At 36.2% G+C, this 22,618-nt stretch overlaps 1 protein-coding gene across 1 annotated transcript; it reads left to right on the top strand.

Annotated features, from left to right (window-relative positions):
* The first annotated feature begins 494 nt into the window (after nucleotides 1–494).
* Nucleotides 495–21,820, top strand: LOC103476158 (uncharacterized). The gene is made up of 22 exons (XM_081599962.1): nucleotides 495–531; nucleotides 1,691–1,966; nucleotides 2,839–3,105; nucleotides 3,223–3,498; nucleotides 5,195–5,854; nucleotides 6,074–6,349; nucleotides 6,590–6,706; nucleotides 6,842–6,857; nucleotides 6,944–7,032; nucleotides 7,710–7,760; nucleotides 7,845–7,874; nucleotides 7,963–8,019; nucleotides 12,990–13,025; nucleotides 14,227–14,481; nucleotides 14,830–15,102; nucleotides 17,069–17,377; nucleotides 18,104–18,370; nucleotides 19,331–19,579; nucleotides 19,782–19,892; nucleotides 20,392–20,454; nucleotides 20,614–20,661; nucleotides 20,761–21,820. Exons 1-22 carry the CDS (start codon nucleotides 495–497, stop codon nucleotides 20,823–20,825), a joined length of 3,828 nt encoding a protein of 1,275 aa, XP_081456088.1. The 3' UTR covers nucleotides 20,826–21,820.
* The last annotated feature ends 798 nt before the right edge of the window (nucleotides 21,821–22,618 follow it).

The raw sequence follows: 22,618 nt of genomic DNA, 5'->3' as shown, positions 1-22,618 counted from the left end.
CTAAATGCTACAATTGAATCTGTTGAAAAAAACTGAAAGACATTAATGTTTTTGCTTCCAGTCGTTCCTGGAGGGAGAGATTCATCCTCAGGTCAGATTTCAAATAAACGGTCAGACGATCAAAAAAAAAACAAACAAAAAAAAAACTGAGACTTTAAAGACTTATATAAGCTTTATAAAATTGAATTTCTTCAAAGTCTAAAAGAAGATAATATCTGCTTACATTTAATATACGTGTGTTGTTCATCCACTTTTATTTATTCATTTATTGCCGCTGATGCATGAAACGTTTGTTATTTTAAGCCAACCTTATAGACGGGAAAAGTCCCTGCGGTTTGTAGCAGAAACAAAGTTCACAGTGATGTCAGTGTTAGTAAATTAAGACCTAATGACTTCAGTCTGAGGTGATCTGTTTATTTAAAGCATTTGCAAATTGTCCCCTCATAAAAGAAAAAGAAAATTGACCAAAGAGGTCAAACTGGCGTGAAGCGAGGATGGGGAGCATCTCAGTTTCTGTGCTGGGCTTCTTGTGTAAGTCATTACTTTCTGTGTTTGGACGGTGAAAATGGAGAAAATTATTTCAAACAAATTGAGATTGATGTTTAATTAGAAAAACAAGCTTTTTATTGCACGTCTTTCCTGTTGTCATAGTTTTCTTTCTCCTTTAAATATTTAAAGGAAATTTAAATTTCCTTTAAATTTCTCCTTAAAAATTATTTGTCGTCAAATATTTAAATATTTGTTAGCATTTGCAGACACGGCAATCTGCAAATGCCGTGTTGGATTTGCAGATTTGCAAATCCAACACGGCAAAAATGATCCAAAATGGTGCTGATTATTACAAAAATGGAGCAAACTTGAATTGGAAATTACATACAGTGTGAATTTTGCGTTGCAAGCCTGAAAATGTTCCGTCTTCAGACTCAGAGTCAGGGTATCAAGTACTTGAAGTGCAGTTTAGTCTCGTAATTCACAAAATTAACTGACTTTTTCTGACAAAACAAAAATAATCCTGAATGTTGTCTTCAAAAGAAATGTATGCATCTGTTAAGCAGAACAACAGAGTCAATGGTAAATTTGTGGATGGGGCAGACATTTATTTTATCTTAACTTCCAGGGAGGATGTTAATGTTTATAATGTTAAGATTTCAACCTTTATTTCAGTGCTGAGCAAATGTTTCTGCTATGGACAAACTCAAGGTAACTTGACAGCTTTTCATCTTCATTTTAATGATGTATCTCCATTTTTTTTTCATCATATTCTGTTTATGTACCAATTTTTGTTTCTATTAACAGTAGAAAGACCCACGGCCACAATGGCAACAGGTCCTACAACCATACCAGTAGGGGGCAGTGTGACACTGAGCTGCTCAGTGGAGCCCTCTGCTGGATGGAAATACAGATGGTTCAGACAGACTTCAGACACAACTGAAGTTCAAATCAGAACAAATAATGAAGAAAACAGAAAAATCACTGTGACACAAGGAGGAATCTACAGGTGTGAAGGAATGAGAGAAAATCCAGAATCCTACAGTGAGTCAAGTGACGAGGTCACTGTCCAGATAAGCTGTACGTTTAATCATTTTATTCACACTGTACAATTATATATTTTTCTTGAACATTGTTTGCCTTTGTCCTGTTGGTTTTTAATAGTTCTGTTTGTTTTCCTACTGTTCATATCTTATAACAGTTTCCAACAAGGTTGTTGCGACTCAGCAACCAAACCGGCCTCAGCTGTTCAGTGGTGAGACGACCACTCTGACATGTGAGGTCCAGGGAGGAGAAACCACTGAGTGGATGTGTGAATGGAGGAGACCTGGGTTGGCTACTCACAGGGCAAATGGTAAAGACTTGTCTCTCAGACTCTCTGACTCCAGTAGTGGAGACTACATGTGTCGTTGTAGGAGAAGAGACGACTGGTATTCGTCAACAAGGTGGAGTGAAGCCATCACTCTCTCTGTATCAGGTGAGTTATGTTTATTGTTTTTTGAGAGTTGGGCTGAAGCAAAAGTAAGCAAATTTGTTTTATGCTCTGAGAGGAGAACTGAAGCAAATCTAAATGACTGCTAACTGCTGACCTACCAGCAGGGGGCTCCAGGAGAGCCTTAGATTGTTGCTGTAGACAGATTTTACAAAACAAAGGTACCATAAATCTTATATAGTGTAGTCTACTATAAAGATGTCATCAGACTGAGAAAAAATAAAAACATTTTACAAAGCTTGTTTAAAAGAAAACAGATGTAAATATTTCTATTCATCTGAAATATTCATGAGAAGTGGCTCAGATGATTTTAACTATCTACGAATGGAAAAAACATGTAGTTTTAGCTCTGTGTCATGTCTGACACCTACTCTCTATATATACAAAACCACACATATTTCCATCTCACCCTCCCAAACTTAAACCAAATTCTCTCCCTCACATAATTTCTTCTGAGTGATTGTGTCATGTTCTGAAAACCTACAAAGTACATTACTCTGTGCTTCTTATTTTTCAGTACTTTTGATGTTTTTAGAATTTTCTATTTTATCAGTGACCTTTTGTCTCCAACTCTTCATAATTACATCATGTACTCTGGCCAAAGCAAAGTCACATTATGTTTTGGGCTGTGACCTGCTTTTACTAAAATATCTTTTTCTTGGCAGCTTTTGACAAAGTCTCACAAAAAGCCCAGGCAGGTGCTCATCTTGACCCTATGGTTGAAGAGCTGCACAACAAAATTCTCAGCCTTTACTCTGTTAATGGTTTTGTACATATAAACTTAATCTGATAGAAACCTAATTTAACAACAAACGTTTATTATAAAGTTTACCAATTTTCCTTTTTATCATCTACAGACAAACCCAGAGCCAGACTGACAGCAGGTTCAACAACCATACCAGTAGGGGGCAGTGTGACACTGAGCTGCTCAGTGGAGCCCTCTGCTGGATGGAAATACAGATGGTTGAGGCGGACCTCAGGCTCTTTTGTTGATTTCAGCACAAATAAAGAAGAAAACAGAGATATCACTGTGAGACAAGGAGGAATCTACATGTGTATGGGAATGAGAGAAAAAACATATTTCTACAGTGATTCAAGTGACGAGGTCACTATCAAGATAAACTGTAAGTTCAATCATTTTAATTACTTTGTAACAATTGTTTTCTTGAACATTGCTTGCAAAGGTACAAAAGCAACTAACATTACATGTTTTAATGACAACTCTGTCCATCTGGGAACAGTTTCCAACAAGGTCTTTGTGACTCGACAACCAAACCGGCCTCAGATCTTCAGTGATGAGACGATCACTCTGTCATGTGAGGTCCAGGGAGGAGAAACCACTGAGTGGATGTGTGAATGGAAGAGAGATGGGTCAGTTATACACAGGACATACAGTAAAGACTGGACTTTCATTGTCTCTAAGTCCAGCAGTGGAGACTACATGTGTCAGTGTGAACCCAGAGATGACTGGTTTTCTTCAACAAAGTGGAGTGAAGCCATCAGTCTGTCTGTATCAGGTGAGCTATGTTAATTGTGTTTTGACAGTTGGGTTGAAGCAAAAGTAAACAAAACAACAAACGAGCAGGGAGACCTATTGGACTTATACAGATCCAGTAATAGTCGTATTCAATAAATTAGATTATGTGATCAGGCTTGTTTTTCAGATTAAAAGTATCTGTTCACAATAACATTTAAGCAGATGCCCAGTAAAAGCGGTGACAGAGCATGTGAACAATACAAGAGTCAATTCAACAACATCAAAGTGTAAAATACATTCCTATGGTGTGAAGTCTTGGTGTAAATATTCATAATTAAATTTTTTTTTTTTGAATTTACTCATTACACTGTAACTTCTCAAGCATGAAAGGAAATGCATTCTTTTTGAGTTAAACACTATAAGCCAGTGTTACTGAAAATTCTCCAAACCGAGTGTAAAACATATTATGTAATTATATACTATTTTACTATAAACCTATTCAACATATATACTATTTGAAATCAACAATAACTAAAAATATTTACTCAAAATATTTCTCAGATTAAACTTAAGATAAAATATTTGTAGGACAAAATACATCTTTCACGTTTTATCAATTTATAAAGTTATTTTACAGAAATAAGTTTAGCCAGAAATAGCATGCTATTCAGTGGACATTGGTGGTGACGGAGGTAGGAGTTCACCCTGCAGTTGGTGGACCGTTGGTTTGATTCCCAGTCTGCCCGCCCTCGTTGTTTGTGTCTCTGGGTGGGACACTTCACCATGTTGGGCTGATGGTTCAAAACTACAGCCTCTCTTCTGTCAGACTGCTGTAGCTTGTCATTTTGCACTATTACATATTAACTAGAATAACACTTGGAAAAGCAACACTGGAACTGTTATGAATCTCCATAGAGACACACAAAATCAAGTTTATTCTTTAACTCAATTTAACTGTAATTGGAGCAAAATCAACTCTGAAAAGTTCAAACTTATAGCAGAGGACTGGATACTTAGTCTATGCATCACTATGCCTAGATGAAACCTGTGGGCTACAAATGTTAAAGTCCTTGTGTCAAGACACTCCTGAACGAGAAACACTAGAAGTGTCTCACCTGGGCTACGGGAAATAAGAGAATCGGACTGTTGCTGTGCGACACAAAGTCTTCTTCTCAGAAGAAAGTAAAGTTTCTGTTCATTTGGGTTTGGATTTTTGTTGTCCATAAGTCATATTTGTCAAGATTATAAGAAACAAATACAAACAAATAAGAAACAAATTATAAGAAGCAAATGCTTTAAATATTTTTCTGTGCATATAACTAACCTATATAATATATCAGATTCACTTCCTGAAATGAGTGACAAACTATAAATTTTTTTAATGATATTTCAACCATTTAGGCCAGTGGTGCCCAAAGTTAGTCCTCGGGGGGCCGGCATCCTGCATGTTTTAGTTCTCTCCATGGTTTAACACACCTGGATCAAATGATGGTTCATTAGAGGGCCATCATTTGTCCTGTGTATAGAAGGCTCCCTGGTGGTGGGAGCCAAAAAGGATGTTGCTACCACCAGGGAGAAAACTAAAACATGCAAGATGAGGACCCTTAAGGACCAACTTTGGCTACCACTGGTTTAGGCAGTAAATGTAAGCTTAATTTTATGATAAAATGACAGTAAAAAAAACTATTAAACCAAATTTTGACCAATGTACCAATATATATTTTCAATTACACCAGCAAAACCCAGAGCCAAACTGACACAACGTTCAACAACCATACCAGTAGGGGGCAGTGTGACACTGAGCTGCTCAGTGGAGCCCTCTGCTGGATGGAAATACAGATGGTTCAGACGGACCTCAGGCTCTTTTGTTGAATTCAGCACAAATAAAGAAGAAAACAGAGATATCGATGTGAGACAAGGAGGAATCTACATGTGTATGGGAATGAGAGAAAAAACATATTTCTACAGTGATTCAAGTGACGAGGTCACTATCAAGATAAACTGTAAGTTCAATCATTTTAATTACTTTGTAACAATTGTTTTCTTGAACATTGCTTGCAAAGGTACAAAAGCAACTAACATTATATGTTTTAATGACAACTCTGTCCATCTGGGAACAGTTTCCAACAAGGTCTTTGTGACACGACAACCAAATCGGCCTCAGATCTTCAGTGGTGAGTCGATCACTCTGTCATGTGAGGTCCAGGGAGGAGAAACCACTGAGTGGACGTGTGAATGGAAGAGAGATGGGTCAGTTATACACAGGACATACAGTAAAGACTGGACTTTCATTGTCTCTGAGTCCAGCAGTGCAGACTACATGTGTCAGTGTGAACCCAGAGATGACTGGTTTTCTTCAACACAGTGGAGTGAAGCCATCAGTCTGTCTGTATCAAGTGAGTCATCAATATTTTGTCTAATCTGTGGGAAATTGCACACTCCTGTATCTGTTGGCCAAAAAAAAAAATCTGAAGTCTATTTCTCTGTACATACAATTGATATTGCTTTCTGACAGAAATAGGACCAGGAACAGCAAGTCTCAGAACTTTTAACCAAAGTTTGACGGTTAGTGAATGATATTTTTGTCCTTTTCTTTGATGTGAACTCACTAACAGGTAAACCAAAGGCCCAGTTGAATAGTAATAGCAGAGAGATACCAGCAGGAGGCAGTGTGACACTGACCTGTACAGTGGACGCATCATCATCTGGTTGGAAATATTTCTGGTACAAAGAACGAGACTCCTCTGAACTTCTCACCGGAGGAGAAGCTGATTTCCCTTCAAATGGACAAATAAGCGTCTCAGAGGAAGGACTGTACTGGTGCAGAGGAGGAAGAGGAGAACCAGTTTACTACACAGACTACAGTGTTAGAATCAGCATCACTAAGAATGGTGAGCATAACATGACTCGATTCTGATACAAAAAGAAAAAAAAGAGAAGTAAAAATATTGTATATATTGTATTTTAATATCTTCTTTATTATTTAAAGCATTTGGGAGGAGCAAGGTATCAACTTATTGTACCAGTGTGTTCAAGTTTAAAGTAACACTTTGGAATAAAGAGAATGACCTTGTAAAATCTGCAGCTAAGTTGCTTTTCTTTTTTCTTTTTTTTATGTTTCTTGTTTCCAGTAACTGTGTCCAGTTCTGCCAGCTCTTCATTTCCTGTGATGTTTATTATTGGACCAGTTGTTGGAATCGTTCTCATCATTCTCCTGCTCTTGTTGTGGCGCTACAGACTGTCAAAGGGTGAGATATTTTTCTTCTGATACCGGATCAGATTGGTTCTTAGCGTTATTAATTAATCAAACACAATTTTTATTTTTAGCATTGAAATGCACTACATAAATTTAATGACTGCATTTTTTTTTTAATCTTTCCCAGATTTGTCCTGTCTCAGGTCTGTAACATCTGGCTTCTCATCTTAAACATGAACTCTTAGTCCTTTCTGTCATTCTTGAATTTAATCCACTTTAGCATTTTTAGGTCGTTCCAGTCTGACAGCAGCAGCCAGATGCCGGCCACCAATCATGGAGCAAACGAGACTGAAAGTCATTACCGCTCTCTGCTGCATGGTTAGTCACAGAGTAAAATAAAACAGCATTTTCTTAACTTAATTATTCATAATTAATGTTTTGTCATTTCTTTGTTGTGAGGCATCTTCATAACAGAGGAAAATGACACAATAGAGCTAATTCTGTCTGAAAAACACAAAACAGGGTGAAACTAGTGAAATGTGTTTGTGCTAAACATCATCGTTACATCAGCATTAATATCCACTATGATTATATTTCTGCTTCTTAGTTTAACAAAATGCAGCCAAGTCATGAGTTGGTTTCATGAATTTAATTCAGCAAGTAAAGTTGGGGTTTTTTTTGTAAGATTTTTTTGGCTCTAGTGGCCTTTATTTGATAGTTAATTGACAGGAAAGTGGGTAATGAGAGAAGGGGGAAGACATGCAGCAAGGGTCGCCAAGGGCGGGAATCGAACCTGCGACAGCTACATCGAGGGTTAAGGCCTCCATATATGGGTTGTGCTTAACCTTGGCGCCACCACAGCACAACCCAGCAAGTAAAGTTATTTAATTGTCAGTAAACAGTAACAGACAACTTTCCTCTTATAAGCAGCCAAATAAAGATAATGTAAAGGAGAATTAAATAAACCTTGAAATTTCATGTAACTGCATACAAATAAGAAACAGAAATCAGAACTTTTTATTTATTTATTTTTTTACATTTATTATGTACCATAGGCACCACTTCTATCTATCACATTATCCGTCCGGGTGAAGCCGCTGGAAATGGTAATGTATATATTTTACTACAGAGTTAGAACAACTGTTATTAGAGGATATATGACGTAAAATTCTGAAATATTTCCATTACAGATGTTGTTGTGAAATATGCAAAGAGAAGAGGTAAATAACTGAAAAAGAAATGAAGCAGAACAAAATGAGTATTTCTCAATATCAATTAATTCTTTTCTCCATATTCTTGTTTTAACAGAGAGACCTCGTCCAGAGGAAAGTTGTGTTTATGTCAATGTGATGCCAAAAATTAACAGCTCAGCCTGAAGGTCATATGACAAATCATTCCTGCTACATTCATTCCTGCCACATTTAGAAGTTCTTCTTACATTTCTGATTTTTGTTATGAATTTACTACCGTATCCAACCTGTCTTCATTCTCTAACAAAATTTACTGACAGTAGTCACATTGCTGCGTTTAAAAAAAGAATCATGTGACCTGCCTAGTAGGCTGCATGCTCTGCTGGTTTATTCTGCACTGTAATCTAATCTAATAACTCAAATATTTGTATTTTAAATTGCAATGATTATTTTATTTCGGCAGCTTTAAGATTCTTGAGTTGATTAAATCCAGTTATATCTCTGCAACAGTCACTTGTTATCAAGATTCACAAAATGAAATATGAAATATGAAAATTGCTGTCATCATTCTTATTCACACAGCAGCATTTGTAGATTTTCCGCTTATCTTATGCATGCAGTAAAAACAATGCTAACACAGTTTGAATAGAGATATCGGATATTTGGAGCTTTTATTGTTTCTTTTGTGCTGGTGATATGAGAATAAAACCTCTGGAGCATTTTGAAATGCTAATAAGTATTTTAATGTCTTTATTATTTATTATCATATACAAATAAAATCCCAGCCCCCTAGGTTTAAACACATTACTAAATATTTTGTTAAGTGCTCCATTGTGAATTTTAGTGAAGCTCAAAACGCTATAAAGAGACCAAAACATGAAGACAGAGAAGCTAAGTATTTCAAAATTGTTAGACATCCAATAATAATAAATACGAGTAGTTAGATTTTGCCAGTAATTTCCATGACAACTTCGGTCTTTCAGAGCACCAGAGCAACTTGATGTTGGAGATCAGTGCAAATCTCCAAGACTCGAAATAAACCAAAATGAAAAAAAAAAAAAAAATCCTGAAATTTAAAAGTAAATTACACTGTGGTTTGTTTTACGTCTTTAAATTCCTGGATGAATGTCTTGCAGCTCATTAGCATGACAATGAGGCTTTTTAAACAGTAACTCAGTTGCAGTTCCTTCTAATTTCCACCAGGTGGTAGCAAAGAACATTTTAAATAAACTCATGAGTTTATTTAACTCGTGAAATAGACCGGTACAACGCCCGCTTCCGTCGTGGTGAAGAGAGAGCTGAGCCAAAAAGCAAAGCTCTCGATTTACCGGTCGATCTACGTTTCCACCCTCATCTATGGTCATGAGCTTTGGGTCATGACCGAAAGAACGAGATCACGGGTACAAGCGGCCGAAATGGGTTTCCTCCGCAGGGTGGCTGGGTTCTCCCTTAGAGATAAGGTGAGAAGCTCGGTCATCCGGGAGGGACTCAGAGTAGAGCCACTGCTCCTCCACGTCAAGAGGAGCCAGTTGAGGTGGCTCGGGCATCTGGTCAGGATGCCTCCTGGACGCCTCTCTGGTGAGGTGTTCCGGGCCAGATGGTGGCGGTAATGCACACTTTCAGTTTTTTAAAAGTGCCATAAAATGAAGAACAGCCACGAAGCCATGAGCATCCAAACCTCCAAAGTTCCTGTGGAAGATAAGTTAGCAAAAATAACGGCACAAAAAAGGAGGTGTCCTTCACGTACAGAGAAAAGAAAGAATAGAAAAAGCCCAAATAAAGGTACATTTTCATGTCTCTAGGTAGTGTAATGTTTATTAAAAAGATGTGTGGAGCTGCTAATAGAAAATTATAGCCCTCCAGTTTTTTCATTTATTTGTAACTGACGTACAACTAGACTTAAAAAATGTTCACTGAGGCATATGAACTCCCATTAGGCCACATGTCTCTTTGTTTTGACAGTTTTTACTAGAGTTGACAATTTTTCATGACATTTGACAATGTTTTTTTGCCTGTTTTTAGTTTGGTTTTTTGGTTTTTTTCTTTTACGTCACAAGTGAGCCTGTTTTTTTTATCATCTAGAGCAGTGGTCCCCAAACTTTTTCCTGTGAGGGCCACATAACTTTTCCCTTCTCTGGTGGAGGGCCGGAGTCAGTTTGTAACAGAAAAAGTGTGACGATTGCAGGAGTTCGTAAAGGTAAAAATTTATTGTTTTTCAGAAAGCACAATCAAATAGAACTCTCTGGGTTCTTCACAGAACAAAAGTCAGGAAATAAATAATAACACTATTAATGGAATAAATAATAACCAAATAACCCTCTCTGGGTTCTTCACAGAAAAAAATCCAGGAAGGATTATAATCCGTATTTTCCTAACTATGAGCCACACCGGACTATAGACCACAACCCCAAAGGTTTTTTTAAAACCAGTAAACATGCACATATAAGCCGCAGATATATCTGCCGCTCCAGGTTTTCCACAGCGATGCAGCAGCAGCAGAGGGGGGCGGACACCCAAAATTTGAGTCATAACAGGTCAATTGAATAATTTATTACGTTGAAAAAGAAAAGTTGCCAAGTTTAGATTTAACTGAACTGATTACGGTAGTTTCCGAACGGTAACTGTAACAGTAAAAGTGCTGATCCTTCGTGTTGCTACTAGCATGTGCTAAATGAAAATGGGCGCTTTGTTCTTCTTCTTTAGATTTCAACAGCAGCTTGCATCCATTATTGCTGCAATACTGCCATCTACTGGATCCTAATATCTATACCTCAAATTCTCATAATGATCCCAGTATTATTAAAAAAACTGTTAAATAATATTTCCCCTCAATGCTATTTAACTGATCAACAACATTCTCAAATTTTAATTCCCTATTAAAACCTAATTCCGTTTTAATGGGCGCATTCTTCTTTGATTTCCAATTTTGACTTCCAATGATTCACTTTGTAATGGTCTCGCTATGGTGTCTTGTACCAAAACTAACCATCAGCCAAACTCCTTTCACACGAGTCAAGATTAATTAGTTCTTCCTTTATTTCCATGTAGAATGGAGTGAAACTATCAAAACACAAACAACTCAGGATGAGCTCAGAGCAGCTTACAGAAGTGTTTTACATTCAGATGCATACATTATAAATACAACTGATACAACAGCTACCTCAGAATGCTATGAGCTGCAATGCTATGTAACGACCTGAGAAATATTAGCAGCCTGCTAGTTAGCAATAATCAAATCACCCGCAGGTATTTCCAAAACTAATTCAATAAACAAGTTACTTCTTTTATCATATGTTAACATAAAGGCTCGTTTTGAAGTATAAGCTGCTACTTACAGGCATTGCTTCGAAGAACTCGACCTGGAATGCGGCGTTCATATCAAACACGTGTGTTCATCTGCTCTACCGCTAGCAAACAAACGCACTGATTAAATAACATAAAAGTCAAGCAGTTCCCTAAAAGTCCAACAGATGGCAGCAATGCACCATGCAAAACAAAACACCCACAGTTTACAGGACACACTTCCTGCTAAAGAGCCCCCTGGTTGTTGAAGAAAAATCCACATATAAACCGGAAAAATACGGTATATGAAAAAAATATCTGAATTCTCTCTGGTATTGTTCAGGGGGCCGGACCAAATGTGGGGCGGGCCGGATCCGGCCCGCGGGCCGTAGTTTGGGGACCCCTGATCTAGAGAGTCAAACACACTTGTCTGCTGTAGACAGGCTAAAGGTAAGTTTAGGTTAACTCTTTATTTTTTTATTTTTGTCGGACCGCAAGCGTCCACCAACCACGGCAGAAACACCAGGATAATGGACCAATGAGAATCAATCAACATGTAGTTTGCTCTAATAAACCGTAGCACTTCTCATAGTGACTCAATCACTCTATAATAAAAAAAATAAGGGATTCTCACATTCATTATTTACATGGTAACATTTCAGAACCAATGTTATTTTTGCCTGTGTGTCAAAACCTGAAAACTACTGAATCAAAAATATAGAAATAATGCTTTTCAAACAAACAAACATTTTTTAGCTGCTTTTTAGACGATTTGAAATTTAGAACTACTTCACATGCTTGTTTTTCTGATCTGTTATCTGCCTCCAGATAACAGATCAGTCTGAAAACAATTCTGTCACTTGTTTTCAGACATAAAGAGGAACGGTAAAAAAAATAACCAACCACTTGGTTGTGACGCACTTTAAACCAAATCCTGTTTTCACACAAAAAGGCTTTATCTAAATACTACTTTTGAATCTGTTATTGCATTTAATTTTGCATCATTTTCACTTGAATATCTACAAAAACAACAAACATTTGAAAACAGAAATTTCCTTTCAAATGCCGTCTTGTTAGTTTGGGCACAACGTCACATTGAGCTTATTGTAGACTTGACTTATTTTAACCCAACTTCTCATAAGTGGACAGGAAAAGCAGAAACAAACTTCACAGTGATGTCAGTGTTAGTAAATTAAAATATTATGATCTCGGTCTAAAATAGACTCTGTTTCCTGCTCTTCTCTTTATCTACAGACGCTGCTTTTGCATCGTGTCACTTCACTGAAGAAACGTTTGACCGAAGCAGAAAAACTGCCTGGAAGCCAAGATGGAGAAAACCTTGGATTCTTTGCTGGGCTTATTGTGTAAGTAAATCATTTCCTGTGTTTCAATAATGCAAATCAAGGAAAATAATGTTTTGTACAAAAAAATGAGCTTTAGAAATGTCTCTTGTGGTTTTTTTTACCTGCTGTCATTGTTTTCTTTATGCTCCAAGTATTTGACCATCTGATCATTATAAATAATCCAATAAATTGGTAACATTCAAGTGAATTTGGTTGAATATGATGTAAATCTGAGAATATTTAGTTGTCACTGTCAAGTTTCTGAAGTGCAACTTAAACTTTTTTTCAGTCAGAAAAAAAAATTATGATAACGATAGCTGCAACCTTTAATGTTTTAATCAAAGCAAAACAATTGTGAATAATATGTATTTTAACAAAATAATAAATTTGTATAAGTTGGTGCTAAATGTGAGTGTGGGACAAAATTCTGCTGTTTAATTAAATGTTTATAATAATAGCGGAAGAAAATGGATGGATGGAAATGTTTATAATGCTAACAATGTTTCAACCTTTATTTCAGTGCTGACCTCGCTCTTCTGCTGTGGACAAGCTCAGGGTAACGTCACTTAATATTTATTTTAAAGATTTATTCCCTCAACAACAGCCTCTGCACAGGCTGGGATGTGGAGGGGCAGGGGAGTGAGTGCAAGTGCCTCTTTTTGAGTGTTATTTTTTTTACATATTTTTTAACTGTGCATCAGGAGACCTGCTTGTGCCCCCTAATGATAGCATTAAGCTAAAAATAACAATTTAGTAAAATAAATGAGTCTGGAAGCCCTTGGTCTAATAATAAAGCTGAACAGATCATCAGTGCCTCTGCCTCCATTGGGCCCAAAATAAGGAGGAGGGGAGCAGAACAGCAGCTTGTAACTATCAGATTATAGGCAAGAATATATTTTTCCACCTGTTTGTGAATAAAAATGTAGGTCTGATGTTGAAGTTAGACAAGCAGTTTCTATTTATTTTTGTAATTCTCCTGTAACAGCAGGAAATAAACCCTCCTCGCCCGTGAAGAAGGCCAGCAGCTACTGAGTTTTCTTTGCCTTGATATATCTCAGTTTTATAATTCTAGATCTCAGAGGTGCTAACATCAAAAAAGTATCTAGAGTTAACTCCTCTGAGCTTTTCTGATCTTTAAAGCAGTCTGCAGCCAAGTTGCTATGGATGTTAAACAGTCAGATATTATTAGGTTTTATTTAGTCAAATAGCAGCAAATTTTCTTCTTTCATAACATATTTCATAAGCAGCGACCTTCTCCTATGGTCTGCTTAAAAAACTACAGTTACAGGTCAGCTCATCCCTCCAGCTCGGTCAGCAGCAGAAACATCAACATTATAACTATCAGGGAAACAAAGACGACATTTGCTTTGCTTTGTCCCCACATGACGATAATATAGGATGATCCAAATAAATATTAAATTCTTGATTAATATTGACTGTTGATTAATATTTACTGTTGCTATGTTGTTGTACAGAGATCTTGTTCATCTGAGCCCTCTCCCCTTAAAAGGTCTCTGCACGACCCCACTTGGCTTTATTCCTGTATTTCACGTCATACTGTGTTTTAATAATTTTTCTTTTGTGTTTTATCAGTTATTTTTAAACTGATAAAAATCAGTTTAAAAATTACCGAATTTTCCGCACTATAAGGTGCACCTAAAAACCTTCAATTTCCTCAAAAGCCGACAGTGCGCCTTATAATCCGGTGCGTCTTATAGTGCGGAAAATACGGTAACTAAATGTTGGTTCTGTTGTAGGTGCTGCGCTGACTACTGAGCCCAACTGGTTGACGTTCTATTCTGGAGAGTTTGTTACCTTTAGATGCGACATGAATGAAGGAGAAAACTCTGACTGGGAATACAAGCTGAACAGGAATAATGGATCATATCTGTCCATCAAGACAGATAAAAAAAACACATTCACATTTCTTCTTCATAGTGGTGAATATCAGTGCTGTGGTCATAAGAGGAGCTCAGATGAAACAAAGTGCAGTAATACTGTTACTGTCTCAGGTAAGCCTAAATATTTTAAATCACATTTTAACCTGGACCAACAGAGGATAACCTTGAAAAAATATATCCATATTTTTACTCTACTTTATTTCAGATTTTATATATATATAACTAATAAAAAAAATTTACTTGAGAACCAATCACTGGAGTTTTAGTGAACAATAAAACAAACTTATTTTTTAATTGGCTCATTGACTTAATGAGGTAAAAATAATGTTGATTGATATTTAGAGTAAATACATATATCCAGTTATACTATGAACATATATTTATGTTCTGGCAGAAACACGACAGCAAGGTTTCAAGTCTTTTGTTGTACGATGTTCCTATTTTTGTTTCCATCAACAGCAGAAAAACCCACGGCCACATTGACAGCAGATTCAACAACTATACCAGTAGGGGGCAGTGTGACACTGAGCTGCTCAGTGGAGCCCTCTGCTGGATGGAAATACAGATGGTTCAGACGGACCAAAAAATCACCTGAAGCTAAAATCACAGCAAATAATGAACAAAACAGAGATATCACTGTGACACAAAGAGGAATCTACAGGTGTCAAGGAGTTAGAGGAAATCCTGGCTTCATCAGCAATCCAAGCAGTAATGTTAGCATTAAAACAACCTGTGAGTTCTTTCTTGAAAAGTGTCCGAAAGCAAATCTATGAAATCTTTTTTATTTTTCTCTCTCTGATTTTATGTTAGTGCTCACTAGAGATGTGCTGATCAGGTTTTTTCCTGTCAATTCCGATTCCAATCACCCATAAGGGCCGATCACGACCGATCACCGATATCGATCACATAATTTTTTATTTTTTTTAATCAAAAGCACTACCGGTTACATTATGTGGAAAAAGGAACCATGAATTCACCTTAATTTTAGACAAAAACTTGTTTTTAATAACTTTTTCCAAGAAAAAAACAAAACAGGCATTGTGCAAATTGTACTGCTATCGGTAATACTATAACAGACTGAAAACATATGAAGGGTCTGAAGAGGCTACATAATGCAAAGAATCATAATAAAACCTCTCAACATTGCCAAAAAATTAAAGAATAAAACTTAACATTCAAATGCAAATACAGGTTCCATTACAATAAACAATCCAGAGTTACTGAATGAAAACTTCCTGATAGCATGGCGGCTAGCTGATTACTGCTAGTTCTGAGTGACTGTTTCTGACTGAGTGGAGTAATTATGCAGAGCAGGGAGATCGATCGATTATTTTTTTAGAGATTATCTGCCTCATGTTAGGACAGCGAACGTTTTAATATGTGTGTAAAATGTATTTTACACACGTAAAATGATGGAGGATTTATTTTACACAAGTTCGAAGACTTAAATAATTTTGCGGGTTATTTGTTTAGCTTTCTGACCGTCTGACCATCTGAGTGTTTGTAGCTGTGCGCTGCTTTACCTGCTATCTGATCCTCCATATGTCTTTTTTACTGCAGCGAGCCTCGATGTAGCCAAACTCCGTCAAGTATGGCGTTGTTTTTATGTCGTATTAGATTTGTCGTGTTGATGCATTTTGACCTGCTTCACCCCACGTGCTTCAATTTCAAACTTCCCCATTCACTCAGTGCGATATAGTTCGACATTGCTTAGGATTTGTTGCTGCGCGTTTGCACAGTGTGAAGGAAAGAGGAGACCAGCTGCACAGGCAGGCTGAGAAATGAGATGCAGGTGATCGGTTTGTGTGATCGGCAACAAAAGGCCGTGACCGGCGATCACCGATCATACACTTTTTCACGGAAATCGGCCGATTTTGATTGGTGGCCGATCGATCGGCACACCTCTAGTGCTCACACTTGATCAACAAGGTTGTTGTGACTCGACAACCAAACTGGCCTCATATCTTCAGTGGTGAAACGATCACTCTGACATGTGAGGTCCAGGGAGGAGAAACCACTGAGTGGACATATGAATGGAAGAGAGATGGATCAGTTATACACAGGACAAACAGTAAAAACTGGACTTTCATTGTCTCTGAGTCCAGCAGTGGAGACTACATGTGTCAGTTTGGTTCTGCAGCCCAACTGGTCTCAGATCTACAGAGGAGAAAAAGTCACTTTGAGATGTGGAGTGATTCTGTCAGACTGACTGTGATATGTGAGTCAGACTGACCTCAGCTCAACCTGAAAATGCTTTCAGGTTCAGTTTAATTTCCTTTTTGCAGGAACTAAATTAAACACTATTTTTTTTATGCAAAACTGGATTAAATTTGCAACCATGTACATGCATACTTTTAATAGTGCATTGATAGTTGATATTGATGCCCTTCAGAAAGTCCAGAGAAACCTTGTTTAAAGTAAAAAAAATAACAGCTTATATCGACCAGTGCAACTACCAAGTTGAAATGAAATTTAAAATTTAAGAATACAATGTGAATTTAGATTAAGTTTAAAATAATATAAAAAATCAAGTAAAATACTGAATCTAAAAGAAAAATTTCAACCAGAGGGAATCTTATTTTTTTGTTCTTTAATTTAAATACATGATATAGAATGATAACCCTTAAAAGAATTAAAATAAATAATGAGAGATGATCAGGACAAATGTTTGACCCAGTTTCTAATCTCTCTCCATCAGCGTCTCCCCCTCAGCCTGTCCTCTCTGTGTCTCCATCATGGCTGAATCCTGGAGCCTCAGTGACTCTGAGCTGTGAGGGTTTGGACCATCAATCAGCAGGATGGAGGTTCTTCTGGTATAAAGCTGTTCCTGATTCATCCAGTAGCTCCTACACCTATGAGCTGCTGCCTAACAGCACTAATGGTACCGAGCAGAACTCCTTCATCATTAATGGACCGACTCACACAGCAGGATTTGTGTGCAGAGCAGGAAGAGGAGGACCAGAGTTTTACACTTATTACAGTGAACCAAAGTTTGTCTGGTCTGCAGGTCAGTTTGTTTCTGTCTTTGCTCTCAATTAAAATAGCTTGAGGTTTTTATCCTGATCCAATATGTCTTTTATTTAAAAATTTTTTAAGATGTTGGAAATTAACATGACATTAGAAATAAAAACATAAACTAATGGATCATATAGGATAATAAGCATGAGTGACCCTGGATTCTGACTGTAATATTTGTATTTGTTTTATGTGTAACTTGAATAAAATGTGTTCAAATTCACTTGTGAAGATTTTTGACAAATCCACACAATAAATGTTAAGTAAATGTTAAAGTCAGATGGTTGAAGGTAAAATCAGCCAATCGTTTTACAGCTGAATTAAAACATTCGCCAGGAAAAGCAGTTAAATATTCACAGTTAAAATCCAATATGAGTTTGTAAAAAAATGTAATTATTTCTGGTTTGGTAATTTATTTAATTTGAAATAAAGTAATACTATTACTACTACTAATAATAATAATAATAAAACAATCAAAATACTGTATCTTAAAGAAATGTTTAAACCAGAGGGAGTTTGTTATTGCTTTGTACTTTCATTTAAATACATCAAAGTACAACATATTCGTAAATATTTAGTACTTTGATGAAATATTGGGAAAGTTTTAAAGCAGAAATAAAAGTTTGCTGTAATTTCGATTACTATAAAAACAAACCATTTGTAATGAAACATTTTAAAGATGTTTCTGATCTCAGATGAAATCCTGTCTTGTTTCCAGATCCTCATCCAGCAGCTTCTCTCTCAGTGAATCCTGACAGAGTTCAACACTTCAGATCTGACTCTGTGTCTCCGAGCTGTGAGGGAAACTCTGCTGAGTGGAGAGTCAAGAGGTCTACAGAAGCAGGCCACCTGTTGGACTGCTTCTATGGGGGGAGAATGAATGGATCTACATGCACCATTGAACCTTTCTATTTTAGTAGTGGAGTGTTCTGGTGTGAGTCAAATTCTGGAGAGTTTAGCAATGCTGTCAACATCACTGTACTCTGTAAGATATGGTTTATTATTTGTTTTTTTTTAAACATTGAAAATATATGAAATATTGCAAATATCATAGCATAGACTGAAGTTAAATCAAAATAATCTATTGTGTAGGATTTTTGTGCCATTTTTCTTCCATTATTGTATGAGATTGTTTTTTTTGTCTGTTTTGTTTTGCTCACTATTTAAAATCCATTCAGATTAAAATGTAAAACTGGTCACCCATTATTTAAATTGTACAGCAATCTGGTGGATTGCTGTACAATTTATACAAAGGTAAACTCAAATAATCAGATTAATATTAAAGACTGAAGACATCATTCCAGGAAACATTTGATTTTATGATTGTTTTTTTTCTCTATTGTCCAAATTGTTTTTCAAAAATGTTCTTTAAACGGTGATTTATTGAGGTTTTATTCATATTAAGTCATTTCATATTAAGTCATTTCATGAAGAACAATAGACAAAGACTCTCATCTTGAGTCTTTGTTCTCAAGATGAGAACAAAGACTAGACCAGTGTTTCTCAACCCTGGTCCTCACCGCTCCCCTGCTCTGCATGTTTTAGATGTGCCTCTATTCCAGAACAGCTGATTCAAATGATTGCATGAAAATCTAGTACTGCAGAATCCTGTTAATCACCCAGAGATACAATTCAGGTGTGTGGCAGAAGGGAAACACCTAAAACATGCAGGACAGGGGGGGCGGTGAGGACCAGGGTTGAGAAACACTGGACTAGACGATATGAGGAGATGAAGTGGAAGAAGATCACACTGATAAACTACTTTATCAGAAGTCAGAAGAATATGGACGACCTTTTCTTGTAAAAATAAAGACAACTGTTAGAAGAATTCATCACGTTATCGGATCACAGACTTTGCTGTCTACAAAAATGACAGTATACTTTAAATTATTGTCACAGCTTGAAGAAATGTTCCTGAACTTAGTATTGTCTGATTGTTTTACAGATGATTATTATGATGGTATTATCCTGCTGAGTCCTGTTCATCCTGTCACTGAAGGAGATCCTGTTACTCTGAGATGCAGAAATAAAGAACATCTTCTCTCCAATGTGTTTTTCTATCATAATGATAAACTCATCCATAATGACAGCAGAGAGGAGCTGAAGATCTCTGTAGTGTCAAAGTCAGATGAAGGTTTCTACAAATGTCAACATTCAGGAAAAGATTCACCAAGGAGCTGGATGTCTGTTAGAGGTGAGGAGGAGGAAAATGTTGGATGCATTTTATTCATTAAAACTGTTGAAATGTTAAAGAAGAGCAAAATGAACCCTGAGGATGTTTGTGTTGCTGATGTTTGTCAGTATTTTAGCATAAAGTCTCTTTTTCTTCAAACAGAAAATGTCACACAATCTGCAGATCTAAATATTTCTTCCTTGTTGATGTTTCTTGTTTTCAGTAACCAGTCCTGTCAGCTCTTTATTTCTTATGCTGTTGATCATCGGACCAGTTGTTAGAATCGTTCTCATTTTCCTCCTGCTCTTGTTCTTGTGCTGCAGACGGAACAACGGTGAGACATTTTTTTCTGTTCATAGTAGATCTGATTGTTCATTCTTAAAAACCTTTATTGTAGATGAACTATGATATTGTAGCACAAAATCCAGGCTTAAGATAAATAATGCAAACACTTGTCTTTCTCTGATTTATTGCGCATCATTACATTTGTTTTTCTTTTTATTCCTATTAGAAATGATTGGCAGTGTTTCTGCATATGTCATATTTTAGACGGACGTCAGAACGTTTTCTCTATGCAACATAAAAATAAAACCTCCATTTACAAGCGACCTAAAAAAAAAGATGAAACGAAAAAGTAAAAAAAAAAATTCTATTATTTATTTTATATATTTAAATTTTAAAAAGCTTTTGGTTGTTTTCTTTTCTGTTGGTTCATCTCTATGACTCAGTGAATATTCCTACAACAACAGGAAATGGATGGACTTAAGATGTTATTTCTATGCTATTTAATTATAGAGAATCGCTAAGTAATCAATAAACCTGATATGTTTCAGTAGCAGATGGACCCAGTGATGCTACATACTCCCAGATTGAACTGAGAGACTTCAGGGAAAACTGTGAGTTCTTTGTAGTGAAATATGCCCTCATGTCTTTACGCTGCAGCTGATTTCAGGTCAGATTATCGGCTGTCCTGACTAAATACATACTAACACTGGACAACAGCAGAAACTGATAACTCTGATATCACTGTATCTTTACTCTGTTTTCTGTTTCAGACTCAACTCCAACATATGCTAACATCAACTATCAGAAAAAGAAGAAAGGTAAAGATGTAGTCTGCTTTTATTCTTCTTTTTGCTAATATGTCTTATGTTTGACACACAGTGTATATAAGAATTAATAATCAGCCTCTTCATTTACAGGAAAGCGAAGTCCTGCAGCAACAGATGCAGATGCAGATGCAGTTTATTCAGAAATCGGAACATGAGCAACTTTGGGTAACAACTATAACATGTAGCTTCACATTATTAGTTTATTATGGGATTTATTTCATTAGGTAATCTCACAACAACATTCTCAAATCTTTTATTTTCTTACATATTTCATTTGCTGAACATTTTTGAAAAGTCTGGAACTTAGAAAACAAACATTTTACAAAAAATACTGTTAGCAATGCTGAAATAAATGTTTTTCAGAAATGATTAGTCATGTGTAGACGGACTATGATTAAGTTTGAATACATTAAATATTTTTGTATATTTTTTATGGTTTATTTTACCAAAACCATAAAATGGCTATGTTTTACAGATTTACAGTATCTCCCACTCCTAGTATTTGTTTAACCATTTTATAATTCATATATTTTTGCTTTAATTATTTTATTTGTTTTCATGTTGCATTTATAAAATATTCTGATTACCGATTGACTTTATTTATTCAGAACAAAGTCAATGCAGACGAGTAATCCACAGATTTTTATCTAATAATAAAAATCTGCCAGAAACGCTGAACTTTTGCCACAATGTACAGATTTCTGCCCACTGAATGTGTACATTTATGACTGATTTTCATTATTTTATGCCTCTTTTTTCATCATTTTCTTACATGTTGGATTCATGTTAATGTGTATTTAAAGACGTAATGTTGAATAAAAGATTTTTAAAAAGTAATGCCTAGTAGTTAATCAGAAATCTTGTACGTAAAGGTCGCGACCCCCCATGGTGAAGACTATTTCTACACTGTCATCTCCAATAGAGCATAATCATCATAGTGAAGGAGCCTGACATGAATGCAATAATTTCATTTGTGAGAAAATTTGAAAGTTGTGTTTTATTTTCCACCTTCTAACAGTTTGTTGCTTTTTTGATGGACTATCAGAAAATCCCAATGAGATTCACCTTTTTCTAGTTGTAGTGTTTTTTTTAGGATTCTGATGCGTTTGTGTTTTTTTCAAGTGTGTCATCCTTGTATAAGAGGATCTTTGTTTGTCACTTGCCCAGGTGTTTTCCATCAGCCTCATCAAGGTGCTGAGAGTTTAAGCAGCTGCAGATCCTTCACTTGTTGCTGCTAGTCTCAAGATGTGTCTCTGCTCTGCTTGTTTCCTCCATGGTTTCTGGTATCGATGGTGAAACTGAGGCTTCCTGAAGCAATGAACCACTTTGGGACAGTTGCTCTGAAAATGGCCTTTTGCTTCCAAGAGCTTGATACTCCGAAATAGTGACATCTGGTGGTTGTTTTAATGTACTACATGTGACGTGGATAAAATTGATAACTTCATTTAAATCATGAGTTTGGTATGTTTCATTCATACCATTTTCATTAAAGCTCATGTTCTCTAACAAATGCTGTGTTTTTGTAGTTTATGTAAAATTGAGAGGATGATGTTACAATAAACATGAGCTTTTTTTTTTTTTTTTAAAGTGACCTTATTCTGTTGGACTGTCAATATCACTATTAGTCCATGATTTTTATTATCCAAGAACCTATAACTTTATGCTGTGATGTCACAACAGTGATTCATATAAGATGAGGCTTGGAACAACAAAGATTTATATATATATATATATATATATATATATATATATATATAAAAGCATCATTTCCACTGTTTTTGACTTCAGTCTGTCCTCTCCTGGTTCACTACCTCTCCAGCTCGCATGAAACTACTCTCACACAAAATTTTAAATACACTCAAAATCACACATAATCATAGTACTCTGGTGCTCCCACTGGGAGTTAGACGGTCTATTCAAACTCTTGCTGGTCTCTTGTGACTCACTG

This window comes from Poecilia reticulata, chromosome 18, assembly GCF_904066995.2.
Source record: "Poecilia reticulata chromosome 18, P_reticulata-male-v2, whole genome shotgun sequence".
NCBI classification, from domain to species: domain Eukaryota; kingdom Metazoa; phylum Chordata; class Actinopteri; order Cyprinodontiformes; family Poeciliidae; genus Poecilia; species Poecilia reticulata.
The sequence above is the reverse complement of the archived record's forward strand: the minus strand, read 5'-3'. Positions and strand labels throughout refer to the sequence as shown.